Below are 14,322 nucleotides of genomic sequence, written 5' to 3' on the forward strand. Positions count from 1 at the left end.
AACACATTAAAGGCACAAAGTACGTCACATTAAATCAAACATTAAAAGCATTTTTAAACAGGTGAGTTTTGAGTAACTTTTTTGAGATTGTAGAGCATTAGTGGCATATTACATAATTTAGGTCCATTTGGGGTTTTTTGGCAGTAGAGAGAAAAGAGGAGCCGTATTGTAATCATAAATGTGATCTTGTGAGTTTAAATACAGGTATCTTTTGTTTGATTTTCCCATCATCCCCAAATTAAATCAGATTGTTTGAGTTTACCGCTCCTGTCACAGACCATCATAGTGTAGATAAAAATATTGCTGTTATCATTTTATCCAGTCACACCCATGCTATTGTTTTCTGGCTGGCTAAGGTAGGTGGAGGGCAGCAGTTGTGGGAGATTGCGTGCGAGGTGCGCCACCCTGAATCTGATTAACAAATATATGCGCTTTTATGGTCATTTTCTCCCAACTATGCAAACACATTTCCTCTGGCGATTTCAATGCCCATTCTTGCTCTACTTATCACTTTTTGGAGATTTGCCAGCTTGCAAACCCTGTTTTGTTTGTCGGTAAAGACACGATTTCACAGTAAGAGTCCTCCTGGGTTTAGCAGCGAGCAGGTGAGCCTCGGAGGGGGGGGGGGGCATGGGTCTTTTCTTCAGCCAGTGTGGGGAACTAATTTGCTATGACTGCAGTAGCCAAGCTGCTATTGTAGTTAATGACTGTTGTAGTTAACAGTTGGGGAGAGGGGTTGCAATTACACTGAGAGTTTTCTCCCTCTGCTTTCCCTTTGTCTTCCTCTCCCTCTTGCTCCCTCTCTTCTCACTGCACTGAGTAATAGCGGCCGAGTGCCTCACTGCTGCCAATTGCTTGAACCCCCTTTTGTTAAAGTTCATGTATTTCTCTAGTGCCGGGCGCAATGAGGTGATGTATCCTTTTGAATGGGGACTACATTAGTCTCTCTCACCAGCCCCAGCTCGAGAGTAGGGGCTTTGACTCCCATTATGATTTGCCTACAACTTCACACAGACAATTAATGAATGGATCTTGGAACTACTTCAGCATACCCAGGCTGTAATGGAATTGTGCGGCTGTTTGGGCACTCTTTGTCGGTGGGAGCCATATTGGTGACCAGCTGGCCATTAAAGACAGAGACAGGCCTGGACATATGTAGTGTACATTATATTGAGGTATTTACTGAATAATTTACTGAGTACACAATGTGCACCCTCCTCACAGCAGCTGCAAGCCTCACACATCATCTTGTCTCTGATTCTCTCTCTCTCTCTCTCTCTCTCTCTCTCTCTCTCTCTCTCTCACTCACTCTCTCAGAGGCACGCACGCACGCAGCTACAGCCTCCCTTTGATTCAAGCCTGGCCAAAGTCATTGACTTCATGATTCCTGGCTTCATATCTGTGATAACTGGGGATAAGAAGTTATGCATTTTTGTCAAGTGTCTGAGCAGGAGTCAGCCTTGTGGACAGACATGAAAAGAGTTGGTCTGTGAACTGTTTGGCTGAAAAAGCAGTGCCAATGTTAATTCAGGAGGTACAGCATTATAGGCTGGCAGACTGACCCACACATCTGGATAAGCTGTTTTGCGGTGAGGTGGAATCAGAGACTAATAGGGCAGCTCTTGGTTTAGCGTACACACCCTGTCACAGTAACACCTTTTTAAGCAGAGATGGCCACAGTATTTTAGTTTTATTACCGTCTTCAGACAGGTCGGTCACACTCCGGATCCCAAACCGAGTAACAAACTCAAATTGTTTGCACAATGGTTTTCAGACCCAACCAACGATCCTGCTCAGACTCGTATTCCGTAGGATTCTAAAAGCATGAAAAGATCAAATGTTTCCGCACCCCACCTATATTGATACAACTCCACCCATTTAAACACAGGTGTCACTACAAGATATTAGTGTCTTTGAAAGATCAAATATTTTGTCTGTGTTGGTTTTTCAAAAGAAACACAGCCTCCAAGCCTGGCTCTTTCTTTTGTCCCGGCCTGGGTTAATGTGAGAGGAGGGTTCTTTACATCCCGTCCAGCCGGCTGCAGCTCAAGCTTTTAACCATTGGCCTGACAACCTCAGCAGTGGACCGCCACAATATTTGTTGATGTTAATCCTATTAGGCTTGATTTAACACTTTACACGCCCATGATTTATATGAATGTTTATTGGTTTTCTGTAATATAATCAGCTCGGGGAAACTTAATGCATTGTTTGGTAATACACGCGTGACTGGAAGCAGGGGGCAACAAACTGTGCCCGGTGTTATTTGAAATCATACACCCTCATCCAACACCAACACTTGAACTAATTCAATCTTCAAAGTCAATGGAAAAAGAACAATATTTATTAGGATTAGGGGGGACATTTTGTCTGGCAGCCTCCTCCCAAATGAGAGCCTTGTTTTTTCCTTTGTTGATCGTTTGAGGATTTAAGATGCATTAGAAGGCAGTGTCTGGGTGGATAATGGAAGGTTAGAGACTGTTATTTGATTTAAGTTCAGACACTAGAGATTAATATCTCCATCCTATGTGGCCCCCCTTCCCACCCTCTACCCTCAGTGCCTCGGACCAAAAAGATGCGACTAAAGTTACGGGGTTTTAGCTTTGATTACAATTATAGAGGACAGCTTTGATCAGTGACACAAGTTGAGTCTCATCAGTTCTGTCATCATCTCTGGAAAGTAAATGTTCAGTTTTGTGGCACCAAAACAACCTCATTACACAGTCTTACTTCCATTTTTTTAAATATGTGTTTTCAAGTTTGCCTAATGTACTGTCTGTTATTGTGCTTGTTTCCGCAGTAAGCCAGCTGCAGCAGACCCTGGTGTCTGTCCAGGAGCTCCTGATCCAGCAGCAGCAGAGAATCCAGGAGCTCTCTCAGGAACTGGCAGCAGCAGAGGTAGCTACCACCTATCAGCAACTCAGCATCCTTCACTTACCACACCAAATACTTTCCAAATTTCCAATTTGCTAGAATATCAGTGGTTTCAGTGAACATTCTGAGATTCTACCTGTTTTTCTTTTTTTTTCTTTTTCTTTTTTACAGCAATCTCTCATATCACTGGTTTAATGGATTTAACTTTTAGCAGTTATTTGTACTGTGATGTAGCAGATATTTGCACATTTACCACAGTTGGAGATTCTCCTCATATTCATCCATATTCATCTGGCATGTTGAGTCTGGTTAGAAAGAACAGTAACATCTAACTTAATAATTTCATTAAATAATATATTTGTGTCATTATATCGTACTGCAAACTAACAAGAAGGAGATGAAACAACTTTACTAAGCTTTGCTATGTTTGGACATGAGAGTTTGCAGACTGCATCTTTTTAAGGTCTGAAGGAAAGCTATACAGCTAGTAACTCTGAAAATGTAAAGTTGCAGTCCCCAGATTGATGACAAGAGAGGAAAGGTTTCTCAATGTACTAAAATCTCTTTCCCTGCCCCGATTCATAACTACCTAAGACTACCGGTAACTGGTTTTAATATTGTGGCTGATGGGTGTATATCACCAGAACACAAGCTGCAAAATAGTATGGTGCATCTCATCATGGGACCATAATCTTTAACCGTATGGTTATTCTTCTTTGCCTTGATTTTTATAGACGGTATTCATAATCTACTCAGAATTGTAAGTGTTAAGGTGATTTGGACTGAGTGATTGTTCTCAATACTTATGTGCAGGGATGAAATGTTTCTTGCTTTTTATAACACTGCTCATAAATTGCTTTATGATCTCTAGGCTCTTAAAAAGTGCCTTGGAAGAGACAATCTTAGACAATGTTTTATGTCCACAGCTGTTAAGCACACGGGTGTTTCACTGTAGCAGCTGGATATTGCAGGAAAACATATGCGGACACATCTGCTTCGGCACAAACGAGGATGAAAAATATGAATCTCTTCCATGGTCAAGATTCATCAAAAACCTACAATTCAAAGCTCACTTTGTGCTGTTTCAAGCACTCAGCAACACAGTCTCACTGGTGTAGAAAGCAGTGGTGGTCCAAATCAGCATGTGTAAGTACATGAGAGCAATGATCTGATTCGACCCCACGCTGGTCTGAAACAGACCTAGCTAAGATGTTCTGTCAGGCAGGCTGTTGGCCCACTTTAAACAATGAGGTCCCTCCACAGCATAAAGGGACAAGGGATGTTATTTCTTTTCATTCGTCATCTCCAAATCATAGATTGGATTAAAAAGTGTCTACTTCATTTGCTATGAGTGCCTAGTTGGACAGCAGTAGTGTATAAAAAGTATATTTCACATCAAAACACCCATTAAACAAATCATAAACTCTGTTTTATAGCTATAGTGTTGATCTTAAATTTTCCCTGCGAGTCGGCACAAGGCCCTCTGTTGTCTCAGGCCATGGGGGAAATTGGGAAATTGTTTTCAGGTCCAGGATATTTGATGAGAAACACATGTTGGAGCTGGCGAGCTACTTATCATTCACCGTTTGCGGCTTTCGGGGTTTGCCTCACCACGCTGCTCAAAGTGCACCACGCTTAGCAATTATACCTCTCAACACGGAAATGTGCCTTTAACCAGAAACACATGGAGAGTTCTGTTTCCTCAGCTGCTAAGTAAACATTTCTCATATTTTGGAAACCACTCAATTGCGGAGTGCATTTACTGTCCCTAAACTGGGGACCTTGTTATGGAAGTGAGTTTAGACAGACAGACTCATGTCCACACACACACACACACACACACACAGAGCACGTGCTGATGCTGCACATTTCCAGACTTGAGGGCCTGGGACAGTTCCTCTCTTTTTCTCTGTTTCCTCAGTTATCATTACTCTTTAAAGACATGCTGCTGTATTCTACCGCAGGTGTTAAGGATAGATTTGCCTCGGGATGATTCATCCCTGATGTTAAACAGCCAAGTCTATTTCTGCTCCGTTATCGTTACAAATCCAACTGTTAACTGTGTTTGCCCTGCTGTCTCAACTCACTGATTGTTCTCTTTATTAGTGGATACTACATAGAAGATTAGAATCCGCCTCCTTGCTTGTGCGAGACATACTGCCAGTGGGAAAGTGCATAAATAGAGTGAAATCAATTGCACTGTACCAGTGTTTCCACTCAAAAACACTCCTCTGGGGACTTCCTTTAGAAACTAATTCCATCATAAATATACATGCGTTACACGAAAACACACTGTCTGCCAGCGGAGTAACTGTGAATTAATTTGCCTTCAGACACTCTTAAACAAGGCTTGTTAAAGATCTTATCTTGTTGCTAATGGTCTACAAGCATTTATCTTCATTTAGCCAGATGCGTTGCCGTCCTTGGGTGCTGCCGGAGTTGATAATCTTTTTATCTTTGCTTTATATATATACGTGTGTGTGTGTGTGTGTGTGTGTGTGTGTGTGTGTGTGTGTGTGTGTGTGTGTGTGTGTGTGTGTGTGTGTGTTTGTGTGTGTGTATATGTGTGTACATGTGTGCATATGTGTGCATGTGTATATATATGTGTGTGTGTGTGTGTGTGTGTGTGTGTGTGTGTGTGTGTGTATATATGTGTGTGTGTGTGTGTGTGTGTGTGTGTGTGTGTGTATATGTGTGTGTGTGGTTGTGTGTGTGTGTGTATATATGTGTGTGTGTGTGTGTGTATGTATATGTATGTTTGTGTATGTATGAGTGTGTGTATGTATGTGTATGTATGAGTGTGTGTATGTATGTGTATGTATGAGTGTGTCTATGTATATGTATGTATGTGTGTGTGTGTATATGTATGTATATATATGTATGTGTCTGTATGTATATGTATGTATGTGTATGTTTGTATGTATGTATACTAAGTTTCAATAACAAAAATGAAGTTTTAAAATTCATTCAGGAGAAAAACACATGGGTGCATGCGTTTATATAGAAAAGATTGTAAGAAAACACAATGCAGCATATCATTAAAAATAGCATACATAAAAAACCATTTCAAGTACATACAGTAGCAAGAAAGCAAGAATCTTTGTTGTTCCCGATAAAATAATAGTAAGAATGATAATACAGTGGTCAAATTCTGGTAGTAACACCTGGTAGTACCTCTTAAATGATGGTTTTATAATCAAAGCTGCTAAATAACTTCAGAGGTTAAATATTTTGATCAGCAGTTTGTTAAAACATCACAACTTACACACCCATGCGGTCAGTTGGATATCTGTCAGCACTTCAGGTGTGGCTTTTAAAGTCGGCAGGGCACTTTCAATCTCTCGCGTCACTGATACCTCACCACTCAGCCTCCACCCAAGCACCTAGTGCACTTAACACACGATTCTTACACAGAGTATGTGTGTGTGTGTGTATAAACACTGACATAATGTATCTCAAAGCTGAAATTCAGTCCTGGCCCAACATTTAATTAGGTTTCCTCAGACTTAATTAGACATATGTCAGAGGTAGTATTGTGTGACAGGCCTTGATGTGAGATATTATATGGCGCTGCTCTGAAGATAATGCACTATATGGACGGAGCTAGCCGTTTACAATTCAACTCTAAAGCCTTTTGTCTTATGTGAAGTGATATAAGTACATAGAAATCCTCACATTTCAGTTATTTGGAGAAATCTGCCTTTTTCTTAAGCTGTGCCTTGGAAGTCTGTTAGTTCAGCCTATACAGCAATTAATTTCTTTCAATGTAAAATGAGAGAGAAACAGAATCCAGCATTATTATACGGGTGCCTTGGGGAGGCAAGGGATTAAGATGGTTCTAATGAGGTGACGGCTGTAATAAGAGTGTCTTCAGCCGGCCTCCAATGCACCACCTCTAAAACACGACTCCTTATCAGCGAGGTTTAGGAGCCGATAAGAGCCAAAAAAAAAATTCCTTCCCCTCCTCGTCTCCTTTTCTTTCTCCCCTCACTTCTCCTCCTCTGCCTCCCTCCTTCCACTGTAAATGAGTCTGATCCCTTTCAGATGTGATTCAATTAATTTCTCTTAGATTTAATTACAAGCGAAAGAGTCCAAGTTATCCCTCTACCCTCAATAGGGGGTCCACGCTTCCTAACAAGCTTCCTCTGGTGATTCAGGAGAGTCTTAATTACAGTTTTTACTTGTCTTTTATCCCACTTTTCCCCTTGTCTTCTCCCTCTCCTCCCTCTGGTCTCATCAGTCTATTCTTCTGCTCTTGCACATGTTTGTGCTCTTTACTCCGGAATAGACTAAGAACGGGGAGCAATTAACTACATCACTGGTTCCAAACCATTTTGGCTTTGTAACCAAACAATGCCTTATCATGATGTTTCGTCCCAGGTTTCATTTGTCTGAGTAGTTCCACCAATGATTGTTTCATTTGAATAGATGTGAGAGTCCTGAAGAGGAGAAACTGGTATTTCAGAAGACAAATGCAAAGACCTTTGTCATTTTCTCAAAAGTAAAAAAAAAAAAAAGAAAAGTAACCTATCTTGTTATTCATCAATCTTAGATTTATCTAGAGACCCTTCATTCTGGGCCTCTAAGGTCTCCCCCATTTGAGTTGTTTCCATTAATTTTGCAGTGCCTCATTAGCCTACAAGACTTTGCAGCAGTTACAGCTCAGTTTTATTGCTGCATTTGACTGTTGCCATGTGATGTTTTTTCTCTTGGCCTTTATCAAAACTCGTCATTTTATAGCTCCCTCTGTCAAAGTCCTGCCTATCACTAAAAAAGTGCTGCAGAGACAGATTTTCAGCAGCAATTTGCCATTCAAATACTTTGCTATTATACCCTGTAGCATTTCAAGCTGCATCAGTGTGTGTGATAACACACGCCTTTGATAAAAGACAAAAAGAACAAAACAAACTGCTAAGCTATGGTCTGCCCTCATGAATGTGGCCATTGTTCAAGATAAAGTCATTATCCAAAACACTGGACACTGGCCTAATCTTTTCTAGATAGTATGGAAAATTATGTAAAAACAGCATGATTCACACTCACTGGACTTTCTGAGCAGTTGAGGCCATAAAGGTGGCTGAAGTGCGATTGTTTGTCTTTCTTTCTGTCATCACCAGCAGTTGGCAGTTGTGATGTTGTTACAATGACGGATGACCTGACTAAACAAAAACATGTGGCTTTTAGCATTTGCATTTCTGTATTTGTTTACCTTGCAGCCTATGACCTTTTTTTTTTTTCTTCAAACAAAGGGTTTTTTTTTAAAATTATTATTTCATATTGTTGAGACTGAGCATAGAGAAGTGTTGGAAAGACGTATGCTGACTTCATGCTGTACCCCTGCATGTGACCTGAACAGTGTTTGTGCATGTGTCACTTGTGTTTTTCCTATAGGCATCATCTTCAACCAACCGCATCCTGGACAACCAAACAATCGGAGAGCTGAAGGCTGAGATCGTCTCTTTGAAGGGCTTACTGCTCAGCAGGTAACAGAGTTACCCTGACCCTGTTGCATGAAACAGTGTAGGTGGAAACAAAAACATTGCGTGTGTGTGTGTGTGTGTGTGTGTGTGTGTGTGTGTGTGTGTGTGTGTGTGTGTGTGTGTGTGTGTGTGTGTGTGTGTGTGTGTGTGTGTGTGTGTGTGTGTGTGTGTGTGTGTGTGTGTGTGTGTGTGTGTCTGTCTTTGTTTTCATGCACTTTTGAGTTCCTGGATGCACTCCATTTGAACCACTGGACAGTGTTAAACAGGTATAAATGTGAAACCTACCATGTGTTAACTTGTACCTCGTTTCCAGATGTGTTTTTGGCCATATTTCATTTACTCCTGCCATTAAAAAAACTTTTTAGCTGTCCACATAATATCATACTGCTCTTTTAAATTACTATTGCACTTATTTTATTTATTTTTTAGTTTGCACATATCCTACAGGTTAAAACACAAATAATGATAATATTATTATAGATATGTTGCAAGAGCCATTAAGCCAAGCAGCCTGTTGTGTGTTTCCTTTTGGAGAGTGCATATATTGAGTGTAAAGGTTTATTGAAACTGTAATATGACAAATTTTTACTCAGAGAACACTTAGTAATTTTTTCCAGTACTTTCAGCACTCTGTTGTCATCGCATGACTGAAGTACAGAAAGTTGTATATAAGGGGAGATAACCCTAGCGTGGTTGAGAAATAGCCTTCAGTTGATACCTAATCCATCAAGTCAATGACTTGACTAAATTTGACATACCCAAGTAAACTCCTAACTGCTGAAGAAAGCTATGTGATGTGGTTGAATGGTCTGGAAAAAGCTTTTTTTTTTTTTTTTGTCAAGGTACGTATATTTTTCTGGAGTTCTGCGTTTAGATCTCACAGACAATATACAAATAATAACTACAAAACAACCATTATGCAGTCATCCTTGCATTCTCACTTCTACAGGACACAATTGTTGTAGATGGCCTGAAAGTTTGTGTTTGTGTATGAATAAATAAAATAAAAGAACACATAATGTCACATTGCTCATCCAAATTGCAAATTTAAAGCATAATCATTAATCTCAGATATGTTTAATTTCACATGCACTGGAGGTTATAATACTGATTCCAGCGTTTCTTTTTTACTTCACAACTTGGCTCAGCCAATTAGCATACTGCAGGCATCAGCTGGTCTTCTTTGTTTTACTGCTTTTATTGGTAAGCAAGATAACCACACGTGCATAATTGTTCATGTGCAAATTTGAGTAATTTTTTATTTAATTTTAATTTGTACTTTATTTAAAAGTACAAAAATATAAATACATTTGTTGATCATTTCATTTACTGACATGTAAGTACAAGATGTATGGCATTTTGTGTCACTGTGTTAAAAAGATCACATTATATCCTGCTAGATGTCCCCTCATCCAGCTTTGCTCCTCAATCTAGGCAGGTGCAGCCCAGCTCAGTCATTAGCATGCATGATTATGTATCAGTGTCTAGAATGAAGCCCCAAGTAAGAGTGTATATCAGAAAACCAGCAAGGACGACAATTGCTTCAGAACTGTGTAGTTCTAGTATGTTTTGTTCCCCTGCTACATTCTAATCAGCAATAATCCCTTTGTCATTTGCTTTCTTGACTTCATCCTGACTCTCACAATGAGTTTTCCGGCAAAGGCTTGAATCACAAAATAAAGTCTCTGTATCACCATCTGTCTCCAAACTTGTCCCCTTCCTGTTCAAATGATCCAAATCATCTGCAGGTTTTGTTTTTTTTTGTTTGTTTTTTTTTTTTACACCAAGAAGTGCTGATCCCGTTACATCCATTTGATCTTAAAAGCTGCAGTGGATGTAATTAAAAAAATCTTAGAGCATCTTTACCAGGTGTGATGAACAGCTGGCTGTTTGGGGGGAAAAGCCATTTTCTCTGCTGTAATTATGAGAATTACATAGGGTGCTTTGTGTGTGGCTGCATGCCAAATGTGTGTTTGTGTGTGTCTGTGTGTGTATATGCGTGTATATACGTGTATATATACTTGTATATAGATATATGTCTGTATATACGTGTAGGATGTATGTATGTATATATATATATGCAAAATTTCTAAAATTCTGTTTGTTTAGATATACACGCGTATATACGTATATACACGCATATTATACATATATATATATATATATATATCTATATCTATATCTATATCTATATATCTATATATATATATATCTATATATATATATATATATATATATATATATATATGCGTGTATACCTAAACAAACAGAATTTTAGAAATTTTGCAAATTTATTAAAAAGGAAAAACTTAAAATGACACTGACAGACACTTTGCTATGACGTTTGAAGTTTAGCTCATGTGCCTCCCATTTCTCTTGATCATCTTTGAGAAGTTTCTACACCTTGATGGGAGTCCATCTTTGGTAAATTCAATTGATTGGACGTGATTTTGAAAGGCACACACCTGTCTATATATGGTCTCACAGCTGACAATGCATATCAGGGCAAAAACCGAGCTGTGAGGTCAAAGGAACTGCCTGCAGAGCTCAAAGACAGGATTGTGTTGAGGCACAGATCTCGGGAAGGCTACCAAAAAAATTCTGTGGCATTAAAGTTTCCCAAGAGTACATTGGCTTCCACAATTCTTAAATGGAAGAAGTGTGGAACAACCAGGACTCTTTCTAGAGCTGGCTGCCCATCCAAACTCATCAGTCGTGGGAGAAGGGCCTTGGTAAGAGAGGTGACCAAGAATTAAAGGTATATAAGGTGTGTGTGTGTGTGTGTGTGTGTGTGTGTGTGTGTGTGTGTGTGTGTGTGTGTGTGTGTGTGTGTGTGTGTGTGTGTGTGTGTGTGTATATATATATATATATATATATATATATATATATATATATATAAAAACACATAAAGGATTAGATTGTGGGAAAGCGCTTTTCACAAAAGCTGAAGCTGATCACTGAGTATTTTACTGAGGTCATGATCAGGTATCATTTTCTTCTTTGTGTTGTCTGTCCCCCTCCCCACAGGAGACAATTCCCCTCCACTCCCACTATTCCTAAGATCCCCTCATGGCAAATTCCCCTGAAGCCTCCCTCAGCATCCACCTCACCGTCCATTAACCACACCAACAGCAGCAGCGACATTTCCCCTGTCAGCAATGAGTCTGCCAACTCCTCCCCTGTCAAAGATGGACACCACAGCCCTCAGAATGCACTGGGAGGGCCTGATGGAGCACATGGTATCAATGGAGATGCAGGCACCGTGGGCCTCAGCACAGCGCTGCCTCTGGATCTGAAGGACCAGGTCCGCATGGAGGTGCAGGGGGAGGAGGAGAGGAAGGAGGAGGAGGTGGATGATGTCAGCCATCTAGAGGAGGAGGAGGCGGAGGAGGAGGAGGAAGAGGAAGAGGAGGGCCTAAGCATGCAGACAGAGGATCGGCGAGGTGGGGATGGACAGATTAATGAACAGGTGGACAAACTGAGGCGGCCCGAGGGTGCCAGCAATGAGAGTGAGGTGGATTAGACAAAAGCAAAAAGCACAAAAACACTCTCTAAACTACACTTCCCTTCTCTGCTGATGGCTTTGTTTCAATAAGCTGCTCTCTGCTCGCACTCATTCTGTTTGTTTTTTTATCTTTTAAATCCATCTTCACTGTCTGTTTCCACTTGTTTCTATAACATCTTGAGCAAAAGATGAGTAGGGATGGGCGTGAGAAAATGCAAAACTGACAAATATCGTCTAGTTGACACATGGCTTACCTCAAAGTTACTTTTCATCATGCAAACTAAATGACTGCATGCCGAGCCAAGTACCACGTTGTGACATTTCTTTGGAATGAGAAATGAAGGGCAATAGTCGAATCAGAATGACTTTAAAGGCTGTATGCAGAACTAACTGTGTGTGACTTACTGCTTTTAATTTTCATGTGTTGATCAGATAATTCACAGCTTTGCCTTGGTGTCCTTGTAATTGTACTAAAGCTCTTATACAGACCAAAGAGTCAGTGCTGCACAGAATATCTCTGCTGTATAGTGCAGCTGTGGGTCAGGAATCATATGTTGGTACTTCGGTCTCAAAGTTACCATGAGCTTCCAGAGAAGCATTAGCACAGTTTGTCTCCCTGTTGATGGCAATAGAAGCGGACAAGCTCTTCCAGGGCCGGAGCTTTTAGCCTCTTTTATGTGTCCTTTCGCATTGGTGTCAGTCTGTCAATAATTCACAAGGCCAGCAGGGTGGCATTTGGGTGAAATAAAAGCCCTGAAATTCGAGATTAGAATGTGATGACGGGCTTTGTTCCATGCCGGTGTCAGAGTGCTCATACGCTCAAAGGAGGGGAAGATAAATGTTTTTTCCCTCGCTTTTCTTTTTCACTGAGGGCTGAATTGTGCGTCTTTCGCAAGTGTGTTTGTGCGTGGCAGGCGAGAAAATCCAGACTGTCTGCTGAGCGGTATCTGTGTCTCCAGCAGGGCAGCTGATTTGGTTTGTAAAGTATGTTAATAATCAAATGATCAACAAATAACAGATGTATTAGTTCATGCAGCTTGAAATGTCAAGGAGGCTAAAAGCGGAAATCTAATACAGAAAGCCCAGTTGCATTGTATTATTTTCCGTGACAAACCCTCCGGTCCAAATTATGTAGGGCCTCCTACAGTGAGTAATCTTTACAGAAAACAGCGCCAATATTTTGTAATTAAGCTGCAGTAAGAATACGAGAGCTGCCACAGATGGAAGTTGCAGAACTTGTATCACTTTTTTTTCTCGGTGTGGAGGTGGATGGGGGAAGTTAAAAAAAAAAATTGTCCCATGATTGAAAAGGAAAGCAATAAATGAATACTTGACTTATTGAATTACTCACTCTGTCTCCAGCTAACAAGAAGAGTCCATGAGTGAGAAGGAGGGATATCAGCTCTCGTGCCATTTCCACCTCCATCACATGGCCTTCATAGGAACACAGAAAAGGTAGAGGGACACTGAACATTTCTGTGTGACACCGGTCCTAATCTACAGATTATTTTTTGTTATTTTGATTGAGTTTATGTTAAAACTGTTGAGTAATGAGACTACAGTATCCTGTAAATGATATTTTTTTCTGTATTGAAATTAATTTGTGTGGAACAAGACTGGTTAAAAGAAGTACAGAATCAAGTGGTGTAATTTATGCTTTTTAGCGCTGTGGTTTCGGTGATTGGTCCTCTCTATAACCTGCTGATCACTGTCTGAGTGTTAGCCAGGAGTGTGCATAACTGTAATAAATTTGGTTCATTTCAAGAAGAAACTCCTGCATATTTATTTTTAAACTAGGTGGACACAAACAACATGCTATTGTATGTTGCTGTTAAGGGAAAAACCTAGTATTACTAGGATTTTCATGTTTATATTTTATATTTTTAACATTCAGTAACTGTTTTACATCAGTGCAAACTGTTTTTCATGTTTGCAAGTATATTTTTTGAAACATACACAGCTAAATACTTCCAGTAAAAAAACAGTGCTGGTTGAAATTCCTAATAGAGTAAAATGTACACAATTAACTTTAAAGGAAACAAAAATGCAAAACAACAAACAAAAACTCAAATCACACTGAGTTGTCATCAGTTGTGTAAGTGGGTTTTTTCATTTTTGAGTTTCTTTTTTAATCTGTCTGAGATGTTTGTATGAATGTGGTTACGTATGATCAGGGTCAGGAAAGGTTTCTTTAGTATTCATATCAAGTAACAATTTGTAGCATTTTTTTTTCTTGCTAAAAATTGAGTTTGGTAATAATAAAATCAGACCATGGGAGACTTTATTTACTGTGAGACAACTTTTTGTCATATTTGTTTACCATGTTTGAGCCTTAAACATCAAATAACAGCATTACAATAAAGTTTTACCAATTGGAAAAAAATCCAATATGTCTGAATAACAAGTGTTCAAGTGTTCCACCTGAATTCTGAAAGCATTTTTCGGTCAAAGCTCCAGATTAAT

The 14,322-nt window shown here is 39.8% G+C and overlaps 1 protein-coding gene across 5 annotated transcripts in view; it reads left to right on the plus strand.

Annotated features, from left to right (window-relative positions):
- pex14 (peroxisomal biogenesis factor 14) overlaps nucleotides 1-13,630 on the plus strand; it is a 45,495-nt gene extending 31,865 nt beyond the window's left edge. Inside the window, exons 7-10 of one of the 5 annotated variants that reach the window (XM_040152670.1) lie at nucleotides 2,801-2,898; nucleotides 8,266-8,357; nucleotides 11,382-11,868; nucleotides 13,222-13,630. In XM_040152670.1, the coding sequence (XP_040008604.1) occupies nucleotides 2,801-2,898; nucleotides 8,266-8,357; nucleotides 11,382-11,868; nucleotides 13,222-13,245 (701 nt within the window). In that variant the 3' untranslated portion in view covers nucleotides 13,246-13,630. Of the gene's footprint in view, nucleotides 1-2,800; nucleotides 2,899-8,265; nucleotides 8,358-11,381 lie in introns of all 5 variants that reach the window. The other 4 variants (XM_040152671.1, XM_040152673.1, XM_040152674.1 and 1 more) reach the window with 4 other exon arrangements.
- Nucleotides 13,631-14,322: the final 692 nt, after the last annotated feature.

The sequence above is a fragment of the Xiphias gladius genome, chromosome 18 (genome assembly GCF_016859285.1).
Source record: "Xiphias gladius isolate SHS-SW01 ecotype Sanya breed wild chromosome 18, ASM1685928v1, whole genome shotgun sequence".
Lineage (NCBI taxonomy): Eukaryota > Metazoa > Chordata > Actinopteri > Istiophoriformes > Xiphiidae > Xiphias > Xiphias gladius.